A 25,000-nucleotide genomic window follows, 5' to 3' on the forward strand; every position below is an offset into this window, starting at 1 on the left:
CATGAGGTGCTTTTCGGCATACTCATCTTTTGTTTTACGCCAGACCCACTTAGAGTGTTTGTTGCCAAAAAGCTCAATCTTAGTCTCATCTGACCAAAGCACACGATCCCAGTTGAAGTCCCAGTACTGCTTAGCAAACTCCAGGCGTTTACGTTTGTGAGTGTTAGTGAGAAAATGCTTTTTCCTTGCATGCCTCCCAAACAGCTTGTTGGCATGTAGAGAGCGTCTGATGGTTGTTTTGGAGACTCTGTGACCCCAAGATGCCACTCTTTGATGCAATTCTGTGACGGTGAGCTTGGGAAATTTTTTTACTTCTCTTACCATCCTCCTCACTGTGCGTTGTGGCAAGATAAACTTGGGACCTCTTCCAGCCTTGTTTGTCACTGTTCCAGTTGTTTTAAATTTCTTAATGATTCCTCTGACTGTAGATACCGGCAAGTTAAGGCGAGTGACTATTTTCTTGTAGCCATTGCCTGACTTATGAAGGTCGACACACATCTGCCTTACTTGAATGGTGTGTTCTCTTGTCTTTGCCATGTTGACAAATGGGTAAGAGAATTAGGCCTCTGTGTCACGTCATATTTATACCCCAGGGAAACAGGAAATCATGAATTACTAATTAAAATTCACTAGATACCCTGACCAACCTTAGCAACTACAGAAAAATATATATAAAAAAAAAAAATATATTTTATTTTTCAGAGGAATTGTTAGGGGTGCCAATAATTGTGGCACACATGATTTCAAGTTTATTTTTTTTTTTAAATGTATGATTTTTTACCACCAAAGTTATGTACTTAAATGAAAGGTTGGATTTTTCTTTTTTGCATTTGGGTTCTATGTTGTTTTAAAAAAAAGGAGAATTTTTAGAAGTCCACGACCACATCTTAAACAGGGGTGCCAATAATTGTGGAGGGCACTGTGTGTATATATATATATATATATATATATATATATATATATATATAATATACACACAGTGCATTTTTATATATATATATATATATAATATACACACAGTGCATTTTTATATATATATATATATATATATATATATATATATATATATATATATATATATAAAAATATTAGTAACCATCCATCGTTTTTATTTAATATTTCATATAAATATGACTCTTTTCCATTTTTAATTCAACAGATCATTTTGAATAATAAAAATAAAAAAGAGAGCACGGACAGATTTCTGGGTATCCCTAGTAAAGAAATGTTATTTTATTGACTTAGTATTCTCACTAGTCTCGTGTTGAATTGGGGGTCAATTTTCTTTTTGCGGCTGTGTTTAGTGACGTTGGCTACGGTTTTATGGACATTAAACTTCTTAATAATATATGCAGCTGGAGTCACAGGAGCAGCAAACTGCTTGGAGATTGTTAAATAACCTTTACCTTTCACATGCACATCTCCTTAGACACGCTCTCCTTTGCTTTCTCTGATCCATGCTCAGTGTGGTGTACGCCATGATTCCAAACAGCAGAGTGAATCTTTTTCATTACCAGACTGAACACGTGTGTAATAGCAATTTAAGAAAACAATTAAAACAACATTGAAAACCTCCTGTAATCCAATTACTTATCTCTTTTCTAAAGGTTTCAACAAATGTGTCCATGTCGTTTGATTTATTATTTCAAGTGTTCTGTCAAATTAAACGTGGAATAAACAATGGGGGGGACATCAATTACTTTTGTCCATTTCAAGTCATTTCACAGAACCTTGGTTTTTTTTTTTTTTTTTTTGTGTGGAGTACTGACATCTTTTCATTATGTGTACACACAAGCACACACTAACTATTCTTATCATAAGATTTGTGTGCTCTAGATCCCTTTCCATGTTGTCTTTATTTGCTGTTAAAATAAACTCTACTCCACTCGTGATCATTCAGACACAAGGGTGTCGGTTAAAGTCAGGTACTGGTGTAGGGTGAGGAGGCCGGGGGTGAAATTAGTGTTCCAATTTATCCCAAAGGTTTAGTAGAGTTAAGATCAGAGCTCTATAGCAGGCCACTCAACTCCAATTTATGTACACTATATGTTCATGGAGTTGTCTTTGTGCAGAGGAACATTGTCATGCTGAACAGGTTTGGGTCTCTTAGTTCAAGTGAAGGAAATATTTAAATCTACTGCATCTAAAGACATCATGTGGGGAGTGGTAGCTCAGTGGTTAAGGTGTTGGGTTACTGGTCGGAAGGTCAGGGGTTCAAGCCCCGGTATCGCCAAGCTGCCACTCTTGGGGCCCTTGATCAAGGCCCTTAACCCTCTGTGCTCCAGTAGCAGTGTATCCAGTGTATCATTGCTGATCCTGCGCTCTGACTCCACCTCTGGTGTGTGTGTGTGTGTGTGTGTGTGTGTGTGTGTGTGTGTGTGTGTGTGTATGTATATATATATATATATATGTGTGTATAAAGCTAATGTTCTCAAAAAGTGCAAGTAAAGAAGCCTAGACGGAGTGAAAAGATAATGTGCTGTAACTCAGTATCACCACTGGGTGGAGACAAAATCTCTACTAACACCTTTAAATCTGCAGTATTCAAAAAACAACATTCTTTTAATAATTTTATACATTTCATAATTTTTTTGTAATGAATATTGTTTTCAGGCCTCCACTAGTCCTTTTTAAAAGGATCGGTTTATCAAAATCTTTGTGTGCCTTTTAAAGCCGATAAACCAAATGGTTCCCATGTACAGTTGTGTTCAAAATAATAGCAGTGTTGAAAGGAAAAAGGAGTAAAGCTCAAAATCATTATAACTTTTTTTTCCAATACAATAATTTCAATACATGCATTGGGAACACTGCACGGTCAATTCGAGATCAAAACATGAAGCAAACATTTATTACATTTGTTATTACTTTACAGAAATTGAAGAAAAAAATATTAGACTGTTAAAAAAAAAAAAATAGCAGTGTCCCTGCATGTTTCTGTAGAAAGTCAAACATTTACTGTATAAACTAAAAAATGCTTAAAGATTTAGCTTTCTTGTGAATCACTGAATTAATATTTAGTTGTATAACCACAGTTTCTGAGAACTGCGTGGAGTCGACCAGCCTCTGGCACCTGTAAACAGTTATTCCAGCCCAGGATGACTGCATTTCACACCACAGTTCCTCTGCATTTCGTGCTTTTGCCTCGGAAACAGCATTTTTTTGTCACCCAACAAATTTTCAATTGGATTAAGGTCCAGGGATTGGGCTGGCCACTCCATAATGTTAATCTTGTTGGTCTTGAACTAAGTTGCTTACTGGTGTGTCTGGGGTCGTTGTCTTGTTGCATCAACTATTTCAAGGGCGTTTCCTTCTCGGTATAGAGCAGTATGTCCTCTTAGAGTATTTTAATGTACGCAAACTGATCCATGATCCCTGGAATGCTATAAATAGGCCCGACACCGTAGTATGAGTTGCATCCTCGTATCATGATGCTTGTGCCACCGTGCTTCACTGTTTTCACTGTACTGTGGCTTGAACTCTGTGTTGGCTGACAAACCGTCTAGACCCAAAAAGAACAATCTTGCTTTCATCAGTCCACAAAATGTAGCTCCATTTCTCTTTAGGCCAGTCAATGTGTTCTTTGGCAAATTGTAACCTCTTCAGCACGTGTGTTTTTTTCAACAGTGGGACTTAGCGGGGGCTTCTTGTCGATAGCTCGGCTTTACATAGACGTCTTCTAATTGTTACAGAACTCGCAGGTAACTTTAGACTTCCTTTGATCACCCTGGAGCGGATCATCGGCTGAGTCTTTGCCTATCTTAAATAAGGGACACTTGTTTAAGACCAGTTTTTTTCACAGAATAATTTACCTCTCTAATTAAACTACGCTGTTATTATTTTGATTTTTGACTTTTCAATTAATGATTTCATTTACACCGAATCAGCAACATGCATGTCATTACTGTTGGGTCTGTTGGTTTTCTATTACCCTAGTCAAATATTTGCCATGTACAAATCTGATTTCTTCCAAAAACATTGATTGATCTGGTTAGTGATGTTGGACTGCTATTATTTCGAACACAACTGTACGTGTCCGCATTGTATTTTATCTTCATATGAAGTTTTGGGTGATCTGATGACGTCATCTCTACATTAGAATGAATTACATCAGTAGCTTTGTGAGATGTATTGATCTATCTTGTTTGTGTGTGCCTTGCAGGGTTCAGTGTGTGGCGCAGATCTGTCCGTGATTAGTGATGTGAGGAATCTGATCTCAGACCTGCTGCAAGACTCGTCTTTGTCTCCTCACGTCGTATCGTCATTACGCAGCGTCAGCAGTTTAATCAGCAGCGTCTCAGGCTCCTGCCGGCCGCGTCCCAATCCGTTCACACCATTCCCCGGCTTCTACCCCTGTGCTGAGGCTGAGGATCCGAGTGACAGAGCTGAAAGAAAGCCTGTGAAGGTAGGAAATTACTGATGCACCGACCGGGTAACGTCATGAAACGAATCTCATATTGTAATAATTTACACCACAGTAGACTTTTCCGATACGCATTTCTCCCCCAAAATCTTACAACAAATTCTGAAAAGCAGAATTGTATAGAATGTCTTTGTAGCGCTTTACAGTTTCCCTTCACTGGAACAACCCGAGGTGACTAACCAGAACCCAGCCTGACACCCCTGTACGCAAAGAGAGCTCCATGAAGACATGGTGTGTCTCAGAGATTCTCACTCAATGTCTGATCTTATTAATTCTTTTGTAGCTGAATGAACACACATTTCAGCCATCCCTCCAAATCTAGTGAAAAACCTTCCCAGAAGAATTAAAACAACAAATCTGGAATTTATATATAGTGTGATGATCAGGAGTCCACACGTTTGGCCAAATAGATTTTTTTTGACCTCCATTTCCATGCTAAATCATATCAACACAGCCATCACTGAAATTGTATTTATATACATTAATTGTCCCTCACTGTAAATGTGACTGAAAAAGATTGAACACAGTGTGTGATGTCCCTCTGTCTTTCTCTCAGGGCCTGAGCAGTAGGAACAGTCTGCCTACTCCTCAGCTGAGACGGAGCTCTGCGTCCTCGTCCCTCTCTCCTCTGGAGACGCTCTCGTCCCCTCGCTGGGAGCGCAGTAACGGAAAGAGATCTCACCCCGAGCTCAGTGCCAGCAGGTCAGAGTCCTCACCCTGTCATCGGAAAGAACTAAAGTGACTGCATTCTGTGACCCTGATTAACACTGTCTACACACGTGACACCCTTTAGCACTTTCATGATAATCCCCCCCCCACACACACACACAGAGTTCAGATTCGTACCACGGCTGAATTAACTCTGCAGGCTGTTCTTTTCCATGTGCTATTTTGTTGTTCGTCCACAAGGTGGCACTGTCACACAGACGCTTGAAAATAATTTCAACTAATCACTTCCCTGTCTCTCACAGTCAGGGATCGTTCTCCAATGGCCCAAACAGCAACCTGCTGACCATCCCGAAGCAAAGATCCTCCTCCGTTACACTTTCCTATGGACACACCATGCCCAGAAGACCAGGTCGTTCTGCATTTCCTTTACTTACTTTTTTTTTCCTCACATCCACACTGCAGAATGCCCAAAATCTTCATCACTGAATATATGCTGGTGCTTTTGCACATTTAGCTTTAGCAAATCTGTCAGTTTAACACTTCAAATATGGAAATGACAATTCCTTTTTAAGTAGGTGTGCCTTCTGGTTCATATAAAGGCGTGTCACTGAGGAAGCTATTGGCCTTTCTGAAGCTGTCTGGATATTATAGTATTCGAGTGGAACCCCAGAAACCTCGCTTTCTATATGTTGAAACATTATCTGTACTCCTGGAGTAATGGTTAAAATGCTGTCCTTACCACCAGGCTTACAGAATGTCTATTTTCCCTTGGCAGGTACGTCTCCGAGTCTGAGTCCACTCAGTTCTCCGAGTCACAGTCCCCCGTCTTGTCCGAGTTCGTCACTGATCACTCGTTCTCCAGTGGAGTTTCCAGACACAGCAGACATCCTCACCAAGCCAAGCTTGAACCTGCACAAAGCCCCAGGGTTTTCACTCAGCTCTCTCTGCACCAGGTAACAACAGAGGCACAAAAATGGGGTATGCAGTATATATTTATTCTTGTATTTACCCCCTTTTTTGGGGAGGAGGAGGCGGGCCAACCCCAATGATGTCCTCAAAAAGGCTTCTGTCCTGAGACTTTACCTGCGGGGTTACAAAGCATTAAAGGAAGATTGATTTACCTTCTTTTTCAGGCAGGTATTTATTTGGGGGGTACACGGTACATGTATTCGTACCATAATTTTCCAGTACAGGGCTTTCGTTTCAGTACACATGCGAACCGAATGCATGCGTTATTAAATGTGGAACACAATTAAAATCAGTGGTATAAAAAAAGAAACTAGTGGATGTTCCGAAATGTTAATAATAATAAACGTCTTTAATAAAAAAATTATGAGCAATTTTATGTTTTAGATTTCTTCCCCCAATCTCACCAAATCCGAACGGTACCATGATCGAGGTATGTACCGAACCGTGAATTTTGTGTACCGTTTCACCCCCAGTATTTACTGAGCACCAAAAGCTCTGCGGTGGAACAGATTTTCAGAAGTTAAATTGTCAGTAAAAAAAACATGCATTTTATTTATTTTTTGCCAGATGGTTATGGATTTTTATCTGCTTTTCAACTACTTTTAAAAAGCATTTCAGTTTAAATCCTCAAGAATGTGCAAGGGCTTGTTGGGTAAATATATATTTTGTAGCTAAAATCCCTAAAATTGTCCTACTGTCTTTGTATGGACCAGGGGTGTCCACATTTTTTCTGCTGGGGCCAGGTGCAAAAACATTTGTGCCGTCTCGGGTTAAATGGCTGAAATAATGATTTAAAAAAAAACAAACAAAAAAAATATTCGACATGCTAATTGATTATTGCCATGCATTTGTCTTTGTCTGCTTATATTTGACATATGCTATTCTCTATTAATGTTGTGTAGGCTGTATATATATATATATATATATATATATATTTATATATGCCCCATGATTTACAAATTTAACCTAAAACACACTATGTATCGCTTTCAATAAATCTTTCACTCCACTATTAACTTTATTAATGTGAACAATGATGATGTGCCTTAAAGTCAGGAGTAAGTCGTATAGAGGAGATACGAAGCAGATCACAGAGACAGCTGTCGGTCAGACTGGCTCTCAGTCGACTCTTGCACAGCGTCATCAGTGAAAATGTTTGCTTGAAAGATCGATTTTTTAAATCTTGCATCTTTTCCGGGCAAATTATAGTGCCAACTTTCATCAGACACTTCTTTCGCCTTCAGTGAAGGGTTTTCCATGCCATGCTATTAGGTGAGTTACCTCATAACTAGCTAATGTAGAATTTTCCTGTAGTAATGGAAAGACTTTTTGGGTTATTTAGTGGATTTCGTTCCTTTGATCAGAAATAAAATAAAACGGTATAAATTGTAAAACTGATAGACGCCACCCCAAAAAGGCTATGTAATGTATATAGTACTGTATTAACCTTTTACTTCATTTGATAATTAATAATTATATTTTATTAATACATTTCATTATTTCCACACAAAACTCTTTAAAAACAATAGAACGAACCAAACGGAAGCTTCAACTTTACCAAACACAAGATAAACATCATTTACAGTGTATGACCAAATGTTTACGGCATTTCCGCTAAGGAAGTAAGTGTAGGCATCCAGACTATGATCAATCTTTACTGCTCAACCAGATGATAATACACGTCTGGATACAGTACTTCAGGTAAACACTTGATGTTCTGAATGAAAAGTTGTGGCCTCAATGTCTGATTTAACGGGTCCGGCAATTCCACGTTATCATCTATTTTTCATTTTTAAGATATAAATATCTTAACTGTTCTATTTTAGCTGAACTTAAGAAGCACAAGTTGGCCAATTTGTTTTGACAGCACCGTGCTTTGAAAATGGCGCTACCGGAAATGCTTTGACATACGCAGAATCACTGCAACACAGTTTTACATTTTGGAAATATATAATGTATATGTATGTATGTAGATATTTTGCCTACTCTTCTGCAAATAAGAAATAAAACCATGCCCAAAATACAACTTTTTTTTTTTTTTTTAAGGTGGTGCCGTTTGCAAACGGTTTGGTAGATTCTCAGTATGTCACCAAAGCCAAATCTAAGATGATTAAAAAGAAACCCTGCAAAATGGGTTGAGAAATTTTGTGAATGGGAAGGTACAGGAGTGTACAGCGACTGTAAGGATTCCAAAAACAAAAGCCTCAAAACTGCACTTTCTCATGTGTGCCAGTGAAAACGTTCAAATATGGGCAGATTCTGTGTGTGTGTGTGTGTGTGTGTGTGTGTGTGTGTGTGTGTGTGTGTGTGTGTGTGTGTGTTATTTGTAATTGTGTATGAAGGATTAGGAACTTTTTAAAATCACTTACACACACAATCACTTGCTGTTGTATGCTGTATTTACATTTTTGCACTACATGTGACATGTCCTGTGTGTGTGTGTGTGTGTGTGTGTGTGTGTGTAAAGTTGTGGGCGACAGATACTCAAGAGCAGCACTAACACTGAGGTGGGTGACAGTCACATGACCTTGGGGACAGACTTGCAGAGAAGACGATCAGGTTGGGCCTCTCGCACACACACACACACACACACACACACCTATCTCTCTCACACACAGACACACAATTCCCGCACGTGCCTCGCTCAAACCTATTCCACACACACATTTCTCACATAGCTCTCTTACACATCCACACACCTCCCTCACACACACGTGCAGCGCTCACACACACACACGTACAATAATAAACCTGAGTCAGATGTTGCATGGTTGTTTTTCTCAGCTGAGGGGACAGAATACAGCGGTGACGGGTTAATCAGGGAGGAAAGCGGAGAGGATGCTCAGGGAGAGGAATCGGGACTGACTGTGACAGCTAAAGAACGAGTTCAGCGCGAAGAAGACGAGGAGAAAGAGCGAAGCTCAGGCGTGCAGGAGACTACATTTCATCCTGAGGTACAATAAACATCCGTATTTCTGCATGAGGGGACAATGAGTAATTGGGTGGAAAAAAGTATGTAATAATGAAAGAAATGAGGAAAGAAACACAAGAACAAAGAAGTTTGATTCCTGAGGTCATGTGACTACGTGTAGATGAAATGGTGCAGTGACTTAATAACTAAATCAGAAATGTGTGCACACTACTGTTAAACTGAGAAAAAAAACGATTAAATAAGTAAAATGTCTACATTTTCTAAAACCTGCCCATTCTAGACTAGTATAAAGCACGGTAGTGTGGGTTTGCATTTGTTTGGGGATCTGGGAATTTTGAAGCTGAAACTTTATACTACATCTTTTCCAAGTTCGGTATACAAGTTTAAAAAAACCTGTGCGACTTATAGATAGATTAGATTAGATTAGATTAGATAGATAGATAGATAGATAGATAGATAGATAGATAGATAGATAGATAGATAGATAGAACTTTATTGTCATTGCATAGTACAGGTACACAGCAACGAAATGCATTTTGGCATCTACCAGAAGTGCAAAAATGTAGCAGTCGTGCAAAAGTGCAGATAAATAAGTGGCATATTTACAGCAAGTGATAAATATGTAAACATATGTAAAGTGAATAAATATAAAGTCAGTTTTGTTGTTTTTCTGACACACAACTAATTTTTCAGCACGATTTCTAAACAACTTTCTTAAAAATAAACATAGATAAATCTGTCTGATCAATTTTTGGCAGATGCTGTTATCCAGAGCAACTTACTGAAGTGCTTCAAAGTCTCTATGAATAAATAAGTTCTGACATTGATTCATTAGCATGCAGACTACGAATACCATTAGTATAAAAACCTCTGTTAGGTGTTATTTCTGTCTGTTGGGATTAGTTGCATGTCTTATGTAAAAATGTGGTAACTCAAGTCTTAAACATATTAAGTCCATCTTTCGTTGGCTGAAGACACGCAGAGTGAAATGAACCACCCTGAAAGTTCTGTGGACCCTTTACCACAGGGGTGTTAGTAAAGTCAGGAACTGATGTAGGGTGAGGAGGCCTGCAGTGTAGTCAGTGTTCCAATTTATCCCAACGGTGTTCAGTAGGGTTGAGAGGCCTCTTCTATATCTTTATGGAGATGGCTTTGTGGATCCACTGGAAAAAGCAGGTGTCCCGATACTTTTGTCTATATAATGTATGAAATAAAGCTAATCAGGATCTGCTGTTGGCACCTCGCAGGTGTTCAGAGGTCCTGTGAGCTCAGACTTGTTGAGTATCAGACCACAGATTAATTTTTTTAGACATCATCTAAAAACCATTTCAAAATTACTGCAAGCTTTCATCTTTTTCTCTTGCTGCTTCTCCTAGGAGTTCAAATTAGATCCCCTGCTGGAGGACCACGATGCTCTGTTAGAGAAGCTCAACAACTGGAACTTCCAGATCTTTGACCTGATGGAAAGGACGGGAGGAAAGTCGGGAAGGATCCTCAGCTCCGTTAGTAAAGAAACTTGATTCTTCTTAAAAATGAATCTTACTATTATAGAATTCTTGTATTACATGATAAATATTGTTAAGCACATGTAAGTAATACGTCTGTATTTCAGACTGTAGTAATAGCTAGTGACATTGCATTTCAGCACCAGGGTTTTTTTTTTTTTATGGTCTAGTGTCCAAAAGCTTAAGTGGCTGTGTAAAGATCCTTGGGGTCGTGTCTATAGCAGGACAAAATGTGGCTTTATTCCACAGTGTATATATGTTATATAAAATGTTTATTGTGTTGCCAGATATTTGTAAAAACATGGACAAAATTAAAAGTAAAACTGTAACAAATTTATTTTCAGTAAATTTCAGTCTGCCCTCCTGTTTTTTTTTTCCATGAAATGTTTCCTCTAAAGCAGTGTTTAATTTCCCAAAAAAATATATATATTAGGGATGCTCCGAATATTCGGCCGCCGAAAATGGCCCAAAAGTGCATTTTGAAAGACGTTGATCACCGAAACAACACGGCCGAAACAGTTTGTTGTGATGACGCAAACAGAAACCGCGGCCTGCACGTGCATGTCTAAAACAACATGTCTGCGGTGTGGACGTATTTCAGTATATCTGAGAAAGACCCACGGATAGCGATTTGCAAAACATGTAATGCCGAAATTTCAAGAGGGGGTGCGTCTGCACGTCAGGTTTAATTTATCAGCTGAAATCCAAACATCCCGATCGCTATGCTGAATATGAGAGGAACGCGGCACAGAAAAGCAAAACCCCTCCGAGCACGTGCACTCCGTCTGTGGCGGACGTTTTTGAAAAGGCAGGAAGTTTCCCAGTGATGGTGTTAAGGCAAAGGTCATTACACAAAAAGATTATGGAATTCATTGCCTTAGATGATCAGACATTCTCTGTCGTAGAAGATGTGAGGTTTCGCAGGCTGATCGAGCACATTTAGCCCCGTTATGCCATGCCGAGCAGACGACATTTTTCAGAGGTGTGTTTACCTCAGCTGTTTAATGTTGTTGCAACTCACGTCCATAAGCATATAACTGCAGATATTTCAGCAATCAGTTTCACGACAGACATTGTTTGAATTTTATTTTATCCTGTGCATTGTTGCAATGTGCTATAAATAAATATTTTCATAATTTGTAATTGATTTATTCTTTGAAACTTTAATATTAATTTATGCAATTGAAAAAACAATAATTAATAATAATTGGCATTATTTCTTTGTGTTTCGGTTTTCGGCCTTGCTTTTCTCTTTTTCGGTTTTGGCCAAGAATTTTCATTTCGGTGCATCCCTAATATATATGTATATATTTTTTTTTTTTTTGCCACAAGCGCAGCTTATAGTTTATACATTACTGTAAATTATATTATAAATACTGTAAATTGCTCTGTTTTGCTTAAATATGTACTGTAATTAGTTAAATTATCAACAAATTACAGTACTCTACCCCACCTTTTCTTTAAGACTCCTGGGTATCGCCATGTCTTGACGATATTTTCAAGTTACAAAGGGGGCATAAATAAATATATATAAAATACAATCAAGAGGAAGTCACTAAAGTTTTATTTAGATCCATTTAGTGTTCATTTGCAACAGTATGCGACTGTACCCTTGCATTTTGTTTGTGTGTCGCAGTGCTGATGATCCTTTACAGCTCAGACTGATAGACGCTGATCATCAGGGACTTGACGCCTCACTGAAGGCCTGTTGTGTGTCTTAATGAAGTTTTGTTTGTTCGGATATCTCTCAGGTGGCCTACACTTTGTTCCAGGACACGGGTCTGTTTGAAATCTTCAAAATCCCCGTCCGGGAGTTCATGACGTACTTCTCTGCTCTGGAGAACGGATACCGTGATATACCCTGTGAGAGTTAAATTATCGTTTGTCAAAAGTAAATGAAACTTTAAAAATGTTTTTTGGGGGATCCGCAATAAGAAATCCTGCCGAGAATTTACGATTTCAGACTTAAGATATAATACAGTGGATGGCTGTCGAACATCTCTCATGTGGTGCTTTGTGGATGTGTTGCTTCTTCAGATCACAATCGTGTCCATGCTACAGACGTCCTTCACGCTGTGTGGTACCTCACCACCAGACCCATCCCAGGCTTCCAGCAGATTCATAATGAACATGTGACAGGAAGTGACACAGGTACCCAACCTCTATACCTGTGCTGCTCCCCCCAGTGGTGGTGTAAAGGTTTCTTTCTTTCAGTTATTTCTTGTTTTTTTTTTTTCCAGGACACACAGTTTTATCTTATAATCACTAAACCTTTTTGTCTCAGGAGATTTATGATGGAGATTTTAATCAAATAAATGAGCCTCCAGGCATGTACACTTTATTTTAAAGAAAAATCATTCAGGGAATTTTAGAAGCAACATTTTCTACTTATCTTCAACCCCTCCAGGGGAAAACAAGAAAACGACTGTACTTTACAAACTCCTATTAGGAGTTACTACTCCTACTTTAAAATGTACTGCAGACTGGAACTGTACCAGGATACAGATAGTTTTGGATTCGATTTAGAAACCACACTGTGACGTAGTGGCCACTGGAAAAAGGCTGCATCACATTATCCTTTCCTTTTTTCCCCCCCCTCCTTTCCGTGTCCAATGGCTTGCATCTAAACCGTGCCTGCTCTGGTTGTTTCTGTGCTAATTTTATCCCTTTGATCCGGCAAGAGTAAATCAGCCCTCTCAGAGCCGCAGCTCTCATAAGAGTCTGCACCGTGATTGAGATCCACTGCCACTGCTGGCTCAGCATTTTCACAACTTATTTTAAGGCCACTGATGAGCGGTTTAATTTCTCAAATGGAGCGCAGCCTGAGTCATTCGGTTTGCTCCAGCGAAAGGGGGCTCACGCTTTAAAAGGAAGAAGGTGTTGAGTTTGTGAAACGTTAGTGACTTCACTGTCTGGCAGCGGACATTTGCAGCATGCACACAATGCTGATCTCTGCATTTCTCAGCAACCGAGCGAACAAAAAAAAAAAAAAAAAAAATTGTGTAATATACAATAGATTCGTGTTTTGAGGTTGTTTGTTTATTATTAATTTATGTAATTAATTGTGCATTTTAGTTGATTATTTGTTCATAATCAGTTTAGACCATGTCATCCTGTGACTCTGCACAAGGACACTGCAGTTAGGGGTTTATTATGGAAATCTTGTTTCTTTCTTTTTCTTTCCTATGATTTTTAAGTATCTTTATTTTTTATATATTATTATTATAGTCATATGTGTATGTGTCTGCATGAGGCACTGAGGTTTTTTTTCTTCTCGTCACAGACTCGGACAGTGGAATCTCTCCTGGCCGCGTGTCTTATGCTTTGTCCAAAAGCTCCTCCATCTCAGACAATAGTTATGGCTGCTTGGCCTGGAACGTCCCTGCCCTTGAGCTCATGGCACTATATGTAGCAGCTGCTATGCACGACTACGATCACCCAGGTCGCACAAATGCCTTCCTTGTAGCTACTAACGCCCCTCAGGTATGTTTCATCTTATTGCGTTCTTTATTCGGTTGACAGTAAAGTCTGTGAATGATTTAATTGTGCTATTTAAATCAAACATGGTGCTATACAGAGACAAGGATGTGAAAATTGCATCGCGGTCCAAATATTAATGGCCTAACTATGTTTTAAAGAATTATACCATTTCAAAACCAAAGACGTCTACAGAGACAGCAGAGAAAGGAGAAGTGTAGGAGAGTGGAGGTCAGGGTTGGTACTTTAAATGTTGGAACTATGACTGGTAAAAGGAGAGAGGTAGCTGATATGATGGAGCAGAGAAAGGTAGATATTTTGTGTGTTCAGGAGACCAAGTGGAAAGGGAGTAAGACCAGGAACATTGGAGGTGGGTTGAAACTGTTCTATCATGGTGTAAATGGAAAGAGAAATGGTGTAGGTGTGATACTGAGTTTCTAAAAGAGTGATGAACGTGAAGATGGACGTTAAAGGGGTGATGATAAATGTCATCAGTGCCTTTCAATGGCCATGTAGGTAAAGGAATCAGAGGTGATGGTAGGTATGGCCTTAAGGAGTGGAATGTGGAAGGGCAGATGGTGGTAGATTTTGCTAAAAGGATGGAAATGGCAGTATTGAATACTTATTTTAAGAAGAAGGATGATCATACGGTGACATAAGAGTGGAGGAAGGTGCACACAGGTGGATTATATTCTAAGTAAGAAATGCAACCTGAAAGAGATCGGAGACTGCAAGGAGGTGAAGAAGAGGAGGAGGAGAGTGAGGATTGAAAGAAGAATAAGATGGTGGAAACTAAAGGAAGAAGACTGTAGTGTGAGATTCAGGGAAGAGGTCAGACAGGGGCTCAGTGGTGGTGAGGAGGAACTGGATGATTGGGCAACTACTGCAGACAGCTAGAAAGGTACTTGGTGTGACATCTGAAAAGAGAAAGGAAGACAAAGAGACATAGTGGTGGAATAAGGAAGTGCAGGAAAGCATAAGGAGAAATAGGTTGGCGTAACAGAATTGGGATCAACAGAGTAATGAAAAAAATTGGCAGGAGTACAAGTAGATGCAGCAGCAGGTAAATAGGGATGGTGCGAAAGCCAAGGAAAAGGCATATGATGAGCTGTATGAGAAGTTGGACACTAAGGAAGGAGAAAAGGATTTGTACCAATTTTCCAGGCAGAGGGACCGAGCTGGGAAGGATGTGCTGCAAGTTAGAGCAATAAAGGATGGAGATGGAAATGTGTTGCCTAGTGAGGAGAGTGTGTTGAGAAGGTGGAAGGAGTATTTTGAGCAGCTGATGAATGAGGAAAATCAGAGAGAGAGAAGGTTGGATGATGTGAAGATTGTGAAGCAGGAAGTGGATAGGATTAGTTAGGAGGAAGTGAGAGCAGTGATTAAGAGAATGAAGAGTGGAAAGTCAGTAGGACCAGATGACATACCAGTAGAAGCTTGGAGATGTTTAGGAGAGATGGCAGTGAAGTTTTTAACCAGATTGTTTAACAAGATTCTGGAAGGGGAGAGGATGCCTGAGAAATGGAGGAGTGTGCTGGTACCGATCTTTAAGAATAAGGGAGATGTGCAGACCTGCAGTAACTACAGGGTGATAAAGTTGATCAGTCACACCATGAAGTTATGGGAAAGAGTAGTGGAAGCCAGGCCGAGAGAAGAGGTGATTATCTGTGAGCAACAGTAGGGTTTCATGCCGAGGAAGAGCACCACAGATGCAATATTTGCTTTGAGAATGTTGATGAAGTATAGAGAAAGTCAGAAGGAGTTGCATTTTGTGTTTGTGGATTTGGAGAAAGTGTACGACAGAGTGCCGAGAGAGGAGTTGTGGTATTGTATGAGGAAGTCAGGTGTGTCAGAGAAGTATGTGAGGGTGGGGCAGGACATGTATGAGGACAGTGTGACAGCAGTAAAGTGTGCAGTAGGAACGACAGACTGGTTCAAGGTGGAGGTTGGACTGCATCAAGGATCGGCTCTGAGACCTTTCCTGTTTGCAATGGTGATGGAAGAGGTCAGAGAGGAGTCTCCATGGACCATGATTTTGGATGATATTGTAATTTGTGGTGAGAGTAGGGAGCAGGTGGAGAAGAGTGTTACGCGTACGCGCTGGAGAGAAGGGGAATAAAAGTCAGTAGGAGTAAGACGTGTGTGTGAATGAGAGTGAGGGCAGTGGAGTGGTGCAGTTGCAGGGAGAAAAGGTGGTGAAGGTGGAGGAGTTCAGGTACCTGGAGTGCAGGCAGGGTGGAGTGGGTGGAGAAGAGTGGCAGGAGTGATTTGTGATAGAAGAGTATCTGCAAGAGTGAAAGGGAAAGTTTATAGGACAGTGGTGAGACCTGCGGCGTTGTATGGTTTAGAGACGGTGGCATTGAGGAGGTGGAGCTGGAGGTAGCAGAGCTAAATATGTTGAGATTTTTATAGGGAATGACGAAGATCGACAGGAGTAGAAACGAGATTATTAGAGGGACAGCCCACGTAGGACGTTTTGGGGACAAATTGAGAGAGGTCCGATTGAGATGGTTTGGACATGTGCAGAGGAAAGACATGGGGTAAATCGGTAGGAGAATGCTGGTAGCTCCATCCTCAGCAAGGAGGAAAAGAGGAAGACCAAGGAGGTCAATGGATGTGGTGAGGGAAGACATGCAGGTAGTTGGTTTGAAAGAGGCAGATATAGAGGACGGAGTAGTATGGAGACGAATGATCCGCTGTGGTGACCCCTAATGGGAGCAGCCAAAAGAAGACGACTATTTCGAAACCATAATGCCACATTGCCTTGGATTTGGCTCTGAATTATTTTATTTTATTTAATTTTTTATTTAAAAAAGATTAAACCTGCTTGAAGCCACTAATTTCTCCCTCTCCCTCATCTTCTCTCATGTGTGTCCAGGCGGTTCTGTACAACGATCGCTCTGTTCTGGAGAACCATCATGCTGCTGCTGCATGGAGCCTTTTCCTGTCTCAGCCTGAGTTTAACTTTCTGTGCCACCTGGACCATGTTGAGTTCAAGCGTTTTCGCTTTCTTGTTATTGAGGCCATCCTCGCCACAGACCTGAAGAAGCACTTTGATTTCTTAGCAGAGTTTAACTCCAAGGTGATTAAAAAAAACTTGATTGTTAGGGATTTTTTTTAGATTCAACTGAAGCCTAAAACTGAGTGATTTTAAACCTTTTTTGCATTTGAGTTCAGACCAAGTAAGTGTTCGTTGTAAAAGAAATCCAAAATTTGCTTCCTTTGGAACCGCAAATGTCCTCTAAAGACCGCCTGATATATTGTTTCTTGCTGACAGGTTACGGATGTGAACAGCCCAGGTATCGACTGGACCAATGAGAATGACAGGTTGTTGGTATGCCAAGTGTGCATCAAGCTGGCAGATATTAATGGACCGGCGAAAGATCGTCAGCTCCACCTGAAATGGACAGAGGGCATCGTGAACGAGTTTTACGAACAGGTACTGAGTGCTGAATGCGTGCTGCATGGTGTAGAGGTTTGAACTAAATCAGAAGTAAACTGTTTCCTTTTTATTCCACAGGGAGATGAGGAGGCTCACCTCGGATTACCCATCAGCCCTTTTATGGACCGCTCTGCCCCGCAGCTGGCCAAGCTGCAGGAGTCCTTCATCACGCACATCGTCGGGCCGCTGTGCAACTCGTACGATGCTGCTGGCCTCCTCCCAGGTTACTGGGTTGGTGAAGAAGACGGGGAAGAGGAAGATGCTGAAAACACAGAGACTGACGACGAAGACCTCGATGAAGAGCTGCAATTAAGTGCGTATTACATGGAATGTTTGCCTCGACCAAAATCACCATCACCTTTTTTACATGCATAAATGAGTTGTTTGGGGGAATTAAACCAAAAAAGCTTTTAATTTACAAAATAATAAATTTTTAAATATGATGTTGACATGCAACAGAGAATCATATTTGGATCTCTCAATATTTCATCTAAAAGGAGGAAATAAAATATTCCAGTACGAACAGGAATAACTGCAGGAGCTCAAAACCGCAAACATCCACAGTCAAAGTTCTGAAAAACTAAACAAAATCTGCAAACCTTTCAATTTTATTTATCAAGCTGAATTCATTTGTTTGAAAATCAGTTGAGGTCTTTGTTGAAAACCCGGAGGTGAGTCTCTGACACTCCACTGACAGGATGCCTAAACCGGATCTGCAATTCCTGTTTTATTCCATCATTAGCTTTAAATTATTTCCGTTTCTGTTTGCAGAGCCGAGGAAAAGTCGCCAGCATCTGTTCTGCAGCATCATGCAGCACCTGACTGAAAACCACACGGCGTGGAAACAGATCATCGAGGAAGATGAGAAGAACTGTGACCTGGGTCTTCATCAGCAGCAAGAGCAGCAGCAGGCCGACATGTTGAACCTTCCTTCTCCCTCCTCGGCCTCAGACGACATTCAGGTCATCGAGGAGGAGGCTGAAGAAGAGGAGCGGCAGCAAGAGGGGGATTGATTCGAGGCGATCGGGGAGGGGCCTGTAGCAAGCAACGGACTTTTTGCTCTTTCCTCTCCTCCATCAGAACACAGACACGCAGTCCGAAATGACACCAGACGATTCTGCCAGATTTCCTGTACTGAAATGAATCACTGTGACGCAGTTCACATGGTGTTAAAGAAAAAAAAACTAAAAAAAAAAAAGGCCTTACTACTGTGAGAGCATCCTATGCACTTTCACCCCATGGAGGATGAGGGGGGGAAAAGAGAGAACGAAATAATGAACGAAACTCCATGGTTATTTGGCTGTGATGCTGCCTTGAAAGCAGAGCTCTTAACTCTCCCATAGGTACTTATTACAATTATAAGAAGAAGAAAAAAAACACAGAATGGCAGAAGACTTTCAAGTCATCACTTGTTACCAAAGCGAACAGTTACAAACAAATGAGGCTGAGGCTTTATCAGGCTCAGTGTCAGGAATACTTTAAAAGCATAAATCAAATGTGCCTGTCTAAACCTTTTTGTGTTTTGTTTTGTTGGGTTTTTGTTTTGTTTTGTTTTTTTGCACCCCATACATGGTCCTGGTGATGGACCTTCATCACGACACGTGCCGTTTCCTCCTCATGCTGGTGACACGAAAACACTGTATCATTGAACTCAGCCACTAGGACTTTAATATGGAAAATGCTGACATTTTGACTGACAAAAAACAAAAAAAAAGAATATTTACTTCTGCATCATTTTAGGATGCTTTTTTTTTACTCACCTGCCTTTAGTTTTTAGTTTCCTTATACATTTACGTGTGTTCATAAGGTTTCTTTTTTTTTTTTCTTCCTTTTTTCTTTCCTCCTCAGGAATGCAAAGTTGCCATTGGTTTTTTTCCTTGTTTTCCTCTTGTATACTGTTCAAAGTATGGAACAAAAAGAAATGCTGTTCTAATGAAGGGATCTTACTACTTCGATTTCTTTTCTTTTAATAACTATCTTACACACGCACACTGTATAGAGTTGGGTCCATGAGTATTTGGCCATTGACAAAGTGTTATTTTTAAAGCTCTACTATGGAAAATAAGTGATCATATATAGAAAAAATTGGATGGAACAGTGTAGGGATTTGAGGTGATTGGACAAACTCATTTATTTAATTGTCGTTTTTTTAATACTTGTTTATGACTCCTTTTTGAAGTTCGTAACAGTCTGGAAATCTGGATCACCAGATGCTGGGTTTTCTTTCTGGTGATGATCTTCCAGGTCTTTACTTATTACTTGTTCTTGCACTGTTTTTTCGTTCAGTAAGTGAAATGCAGCTCGGTTGGATTCAGGACATGATGATTGACTATTGTAGAACATTTCCATTCCCTGCTTTAGAAGGTTTTCGCATTGCTGTTGAAGTATTCTTTTGTGCTGTCGTTCGGCCGCACTGTAAAACTTTATCCAGTGAGTTTGAAAGATATTCGCCTGTGCTTTTCCCAGCAGTCGCATCAATACCCACAGGCGTGTATGGGCCACAAGAAGGCAGTACACTTCAGATGAAAACGCCGCACTGAAAATCAATATGAATAACGCAAATCTGGCCCTGGAACAAAAGTGCAATCAATTGTCCAATTTAATTTTAGGAGACGAAATGTAAAAATGTACATTTTGCCTAGTTTCGATTGTAAATTCACTCAAATCTGGATATTTCAATATACATAGGTTGGCATACTAATAAATACCTTCGTGGGTGTCCTAATACTTATGGACCTGGTGTTTATAATGACACTTAAAAACACATTTTTCTTCACAGTTTCTCAGGATTCATGCAGAATGTTCGACAGTTTAAAGTGACAGAAAGGAAGCGATTTTAGGCGCTTTGTCAGAACATTTAGAATTTTTTTTTAAGTTCAGTTTATAAAATGGGAAAAGACATGGGCATTTTTGGCGTGACGAAGATGGAATTCAGTCAGAAGAATGATCTCCGATAGCGAGCATTATCAGCTCCCCCATACCCCCAGTTATTGTTTTCTGTTTTCCATCTAAAACGCAGTCTGAGAAAATGTACACACACAATAGTCTAGATGTTTTTGACTGGAGTTCTTCTTTTATTCGAGCCATTAACATTTTATTTTTATTTTCTTTAAATCACACTGTGGACACACCTTTTTTTTTTTTCTTTTTGCAAACATGCAAGCAGGCCAGTGCATCAATTTGAAGTGATCCAGGGTTTCACCTCAAAAAGAGAAAAGCTGTACACTTTTTTATATTTTCGTATCCTTCACCATAAGGCAGGTTTAATACTAATAGCTCTATCTATTTTTCTCTAAAGCAAGAACTCTAGGCATTCCACTAGAATAAAGAACAGGAAAGGGGGGGAGACTGACATGATGCTCTCCTCAGTGCATTTTGTTTGGATAGGAAAGTTCTCAAGTAGGCAGTGTACATCAAGCTATATTTGAAAAAAAAAAGAAAAAAAAAAAGGAAAAAATGAACGAAATGAAAAAAGAAATGAAACAACCTATAAATGTGCACATTTTACTACCAAACAAGTGTTTAATCTCTGCACAGAAAGAGTATCTGCATATATAAATATATATAAAATATATATTATATATTTTTTAATTAATCAACTGAATGCATCTGTTTTCTACATACAGCTGACATTGTACATTAAGAATCTGTATCATCCTGTTCCCAGAGTTTTTAATCTAATACTATTTACAGATGCGGATATGTTTGGGTGTGGTGTTATTTTAATAATAATTTGGGGTGCATTGTCTGTTTCTGTGCATAACCACTCTGCTGAGAACCTTTTATTTTTTCCCCGCTAAAGCTGGATGCTGTGAGTCAGCTCGCTGCAGTGCCAAAAGCCCCCTCGTCTTCTCTCTCTTTCTCTCTTTCCCACTCTCTCCATCACATCCACATTCTCTGTCCCTGCCACTGCCAGTCGCTTTGTCATGCACTTGTGTCTTCATCAAATTTTGGAATTGAGGATTGCTACAAAGCAACCATATTGCCTCCAGTTCTCTCTCTCTCTCTCTCTCTCTCTCTCTCTCTCTCTCTCTCTCTCTTCCTCTCTTCCTCTCTCCCTCTCTCCTCTCTCCTCTCCTTTCTGTTTCTTGTGCTTCTGTCACCACCTGGAATCCAGCATCGTTTTATTCACTTCACCACTTTATCCGCCTTCTCCTTCATGTCAGAAATGCCATTCAGCATGTCTTCTCATTAATATATTTTTGCCCTCCAAATGTCTTGTCTTTGTTACATTTAAAAGCACTTTTATGTAGCAAGTAAATAGCAGTGTCTGATGTAACCATTTCAGTCTTTTCAACTTTGTAGGGAGAAACTGACTCTCTAATACCCTCACCATCAAGCCCCCTACCCCCACTGTTATTTATATCTGTCCATAAAGACCATCCCTGAAAATATTTTTCATGTCTGTGTCGTTCCTTTGAATGAAACGTGATGCTATTTTGTTGCATTTGAACTTTCCTCCTCTTTTCCCCATTTGCTGTGAAATTTGGCTATAATTCTTTAACAATATCGGCAGCTGCACATCTCACTGGGAATGCTTTTGTTTACTCTCCCATGCTCACTAATGAAATCCGCTTCATCCTCTGGGGTAGAGCTGCCTGGAAGATGACAGTGGGTGGATGATTAGTCCCTAAGAGAAGGTTCTCCGTTTAAGCTAAGATCGTCCATATCATCCCAGAAGACAGCATCACTGTGACAGCTCACCCAGAGTATATCTGCCCCTGGTGCTACCTGCTCCATCACTTGTTGGACTTGCTTATCATCTCGGAGTGGATGAAACCAGATGAGCTCTCTGGTTGCCTGTTATACCCATCATCCTGCACTTTTGTCATTTGGAACATAACGACTCGACATGGTGCTAGACTTATTGTGTTCTGCAATAAAACTGTTATAAAAGGGGGGTCTATAAAAATATATATTGTCAAAAAAACTTTAATTACATTTACAGCAAACTCCTCATTAAATTGAAGTGCAAACTCAATATCTGGCCTCCTTAAGTAGTTGGACATAAACAGCTCTGGGTGACACAAATTTTTTTAAGCATGTTAGTCATTAAATGAGCCAGACACTGTAGAAGTGAAAAAAAGGATTGATCTGTTTATTCATACTTACACTGGAGTTCTGTCAAGTAAACATTACAATATGAAATAATCTATAATAATGAAAGGCACATTTTGGTACAAAGTTCAGACATCCTACAAAAGTCTTTGTCACTGGCAGTGAAACCCTTATGGGGATATTGTGGACCTACAGCCTGGCAGGACGTTTCTCCTCAGATAAACCAGAGGCAGGTGGTTCAGTGCTGCTACATTGGCACAAAGGTATGCGAGTTGCATTTGCAAATCTTTCTGAGAAAGAAAGCTGCTCTATGCAGTCTTTTCAGTACACAAATGAGACAAATGTGTTCTTAATTTCAAGGAATGTTTAAAAAAACCCACAAAACTTTGAAAAGTTCTGTAAATTATTGACATGACGTCCCTTACACTTACAACCAGTTGTTTTTTCCATTTTTTTTTTGACACAACTCACATTTGCAACAGTGTTCTCAATCGCTGATTCATTACAGTGTGCGTAAACGTATTCAGCTGTGCGTGTGTGTTTCCAAGCCTTATCTAGTGCTCACACTCAGCATGTGCTTACTGAAACAACATTGTGGACACATTCAAAGAATTCTGCAGTCAATACCAGGTCAGTGCTTTCTGCCAAACAGGACAGAATTCTGAGTAAAAAAAAAAAAAAAGCTGAGCTGGTTTGGCCCCAATTTCTCAATAAGGTCCTTTGAGGTGAGAGAATATCTGCTTTTGGCAACCGGATAACGTTTTATTGCTGTCTCCTGATAGCGCATATCGTGTAAGGCTGTGGCTGAAGGGTCATGCCAAGTTTAGGAGTGATGCTTGGAATGTAGCCTTTGGGAAACTGCAAGCGGAACCTCTGGAGCAGCGTGGTGAAGAAAAGGAACATCTCCATTCTGGCCAGCTGCTCACCGAGACATTGGCGTCTGCCTAAAGACAATGATGAGACATTAGTTTTTAGAAGGTTATGAAATAGCAATGTCCATGCAAATCCTTTTCCTACATAACTTCCTTTTATTATATCTCTGGTTTCAAGGACCTGGTTGTTGAACCTCTCCTGATACCACCTAAGATTTTAGCCCTTTTTTCTCCACACCCCATTGGTTAATTGATGCATGATGTTTTTGGGCTTAGATGAATTTTTATACATTTCTGATTGCTGGCAAAAATACTTACCCACTGAGAAAGGAAGAAAGGCCTCCTGTTTGATAAAGTTCCCATTTTTGTCCAAAAACCTTTCAGGGCAGAACATAGCAGGGTTGCTCCAGTATTTCTCATCAAAGTGCACAGAATACAGGTTGGTGATGACCATGGTCCCCTTGGGAATGGTGTAGCCCCTCACGACAGCATCCTGAGAAGTGGCCCGGAAAATGCCAAGAGGAACGATGTTGCAAAAGCGTAGGATTTCATGCAACACAGCATCCACATAAGGCATCTTCTGCTTGTCTTCCATGGCTGGTAGCTTGCCATTTAAAATAGAGTCGATCTCCTTGTGAACCTTATCTGTGCACAGAAGCCGGGGGAAACTGTAAATTCTTTAGAAATGCTCACACTTTAAGAAATCAAAGACGAGCTATGCAGTGAACGTACCTTGTATACTGGGGTAGAGCGCCAGGTAGAGCATCGCCCAACGCAAGGTATTAGTAGTGGTCTCTGTGCCTGCAATAATGAGTTCTCCTACTGAGAAGATCAGGTTCTCTTTGGAAAAGGACACGCTCTTGTCCCTAGAGCTCTGTTCCATTTCGTCTAAGTAGGCATCGATGTAATGTCTTGGCAATTGTCGCACTCTGCCCTGTGAAAAGCGCTCGATTATCTGTTGCAGAAAGATGTATACTTTATCGGCATTGCGAAAGAGCTTCTGGTGCTTCCCAAAGGGCAGGTATTCGAACCAGGGGAAAGCATTGTAGAGAAAGGCCCAAGCACTTGCAGCCAGCTCTACATTCTCACTGAAGATTTCAATCATGTGCTGGAAGTCCATGTCATCGTAGGTGAATCGGCGTCCGAATATTACAAGGTTGGTAACATTGGAGACTGCGTTGGTAACCAAGTGTTTTGGGTTAAAAGGTTTGCCCTTAAAGTTGTCAATGGCATCTACAAAGAACATGCACTCTTCGGATATTCTCTGAAACATCATCTGTCCGCTGCCAAAATAGCGGAAGCTGTTAACGGCCAGCTTGCGGTGTTCAATCCATCCACGGCCATATTTGCAGTTCAAAAGTCCTGGAAAGCGAAATGAATGAGAAGTAAGCATTCTGTGAAAAAAAAAAAATCTAAAGCAAATCCATTAGTCAGTGTCAGAATATTCCTGGAGCTATGTGTCAATCTGCAGCCTTGGCCCATTTCTCATTTAAAGGCAAATAGTTCAGTATGTTGAAACTCTAAAGCCAAAGCTCAGTTATGCACCTGCTCTCCAGCAGGCACATGTGTAGAAGAAAAAGATAATAGTAAATTTTTATAGTAATACAAGAATGTACAATTGTCTTAGTGAGTTCATCTGATCATTTGAGAACATGT

General features: G+C 40.1%; 2 protein-coding genes across 3 annotated transcripts in view; one reads left to right on the plus strand and one right to left on the minus strand.

Annotated features, from left to right (window-relative positions):
• Nucleotides 1-21,808, plus strand: part of pde3b (phosphodiesterase 3B) — a 59,405-nt gene extending 37,597 nt beyond the window's left edge. Inside the window, exons 3-16 of the mRNA XM_046858202.1 lie at nt 4,160-4,402; nt 4,977-5,122; nt 5,392-5,498; nt 5,865-6,042; nt 8,526-8,617; nt 8,843-9,012; nt 10,367-10,492; nt 12,247-12,358; nt 12,533-12,646; nt 13,779-13,978; nt 16,851-17,054; nt 17,250-17,411; nt 17,493-17,727; nt 18,186-21,808. Coding sequence (XP_046714158.1) covers nt 4,160-4,402; nt 4,977-5,122; nt 5,392-5,498; nt 5,865-6,042; nt 8,526-8,617; nt 8,843-9,012; nt 10,367-10,492; nt 12,247-12,358; nt 12,533-12,646; nt 13,779-13,978; nt 16,851-17,054; nt 17,250-17,411; nt 17,493-17,727; nt 18,186-18,427 — 2,331 coding nt within the window. The 3' untranslated portion in view covers nt 18,428-21,808. The remainder of the gene's footprint in view (nt 1-4,159; nt 4,403-4,976; nt 5,123-5,391; nt 5,499-5,864; nt 6,043-8,525; nt 8,618-8,842; nt 9,013-10,366; nt 10,493-12,246; nt 12,359-12,532; nt 12,647-13,778; nt 13,979-16,850; nt 17,055-17,249; nt 17,412-17,492; nt 17,728-18,185) is intronic.
• Nucleotides 21,809-22,533: 725 nt separating this feature from the next.
• LOC124391715 (vitamin D 25-hydroxylase) overlaps nt 22,534-25,000 on the minus strand; it is a 4,727-nt gene continuing 2,260 nt past the window's right edge. For both annotated transcript variants that reach the window (XM_046858467.1, XM_046858468.1), the window contains exons 3-5: nt 24,077-24,706; nt 23,663-23,989; nt 22,534-23,416 (exon numbers count right to left, since the gene is read on the minus strand). In XM_046858467.1, the coding sequence (XP_046714423.1) occupies nt 23,235-23,416; nt 23,663-23,989; nt 24,077-24,706 (1,139 nt within the window). In that variant the 3' untranslated portion in view covers nt 22,534-23,234. The remainder of the gene's footprint in view (nt 23,417-23,662; nt 23,990-24,076; nt 24,707-25,000) is intronic.

This window comes from Silurus meridionalis, chromosome 9, assembly GCF_014805685.1.
Source record: "Silurus meridionalis isolate SWU-2019-XX chromosome 9, ASM1480568v1, whole genome shotgun sequence".
In the NCBI taxonomy this organism is placed as follows: Eukaryota; Metazoa; Chordata; class Actinopteri; order Siluriformes; family Siluridae; genus Silurus; species Silurus meridionalis.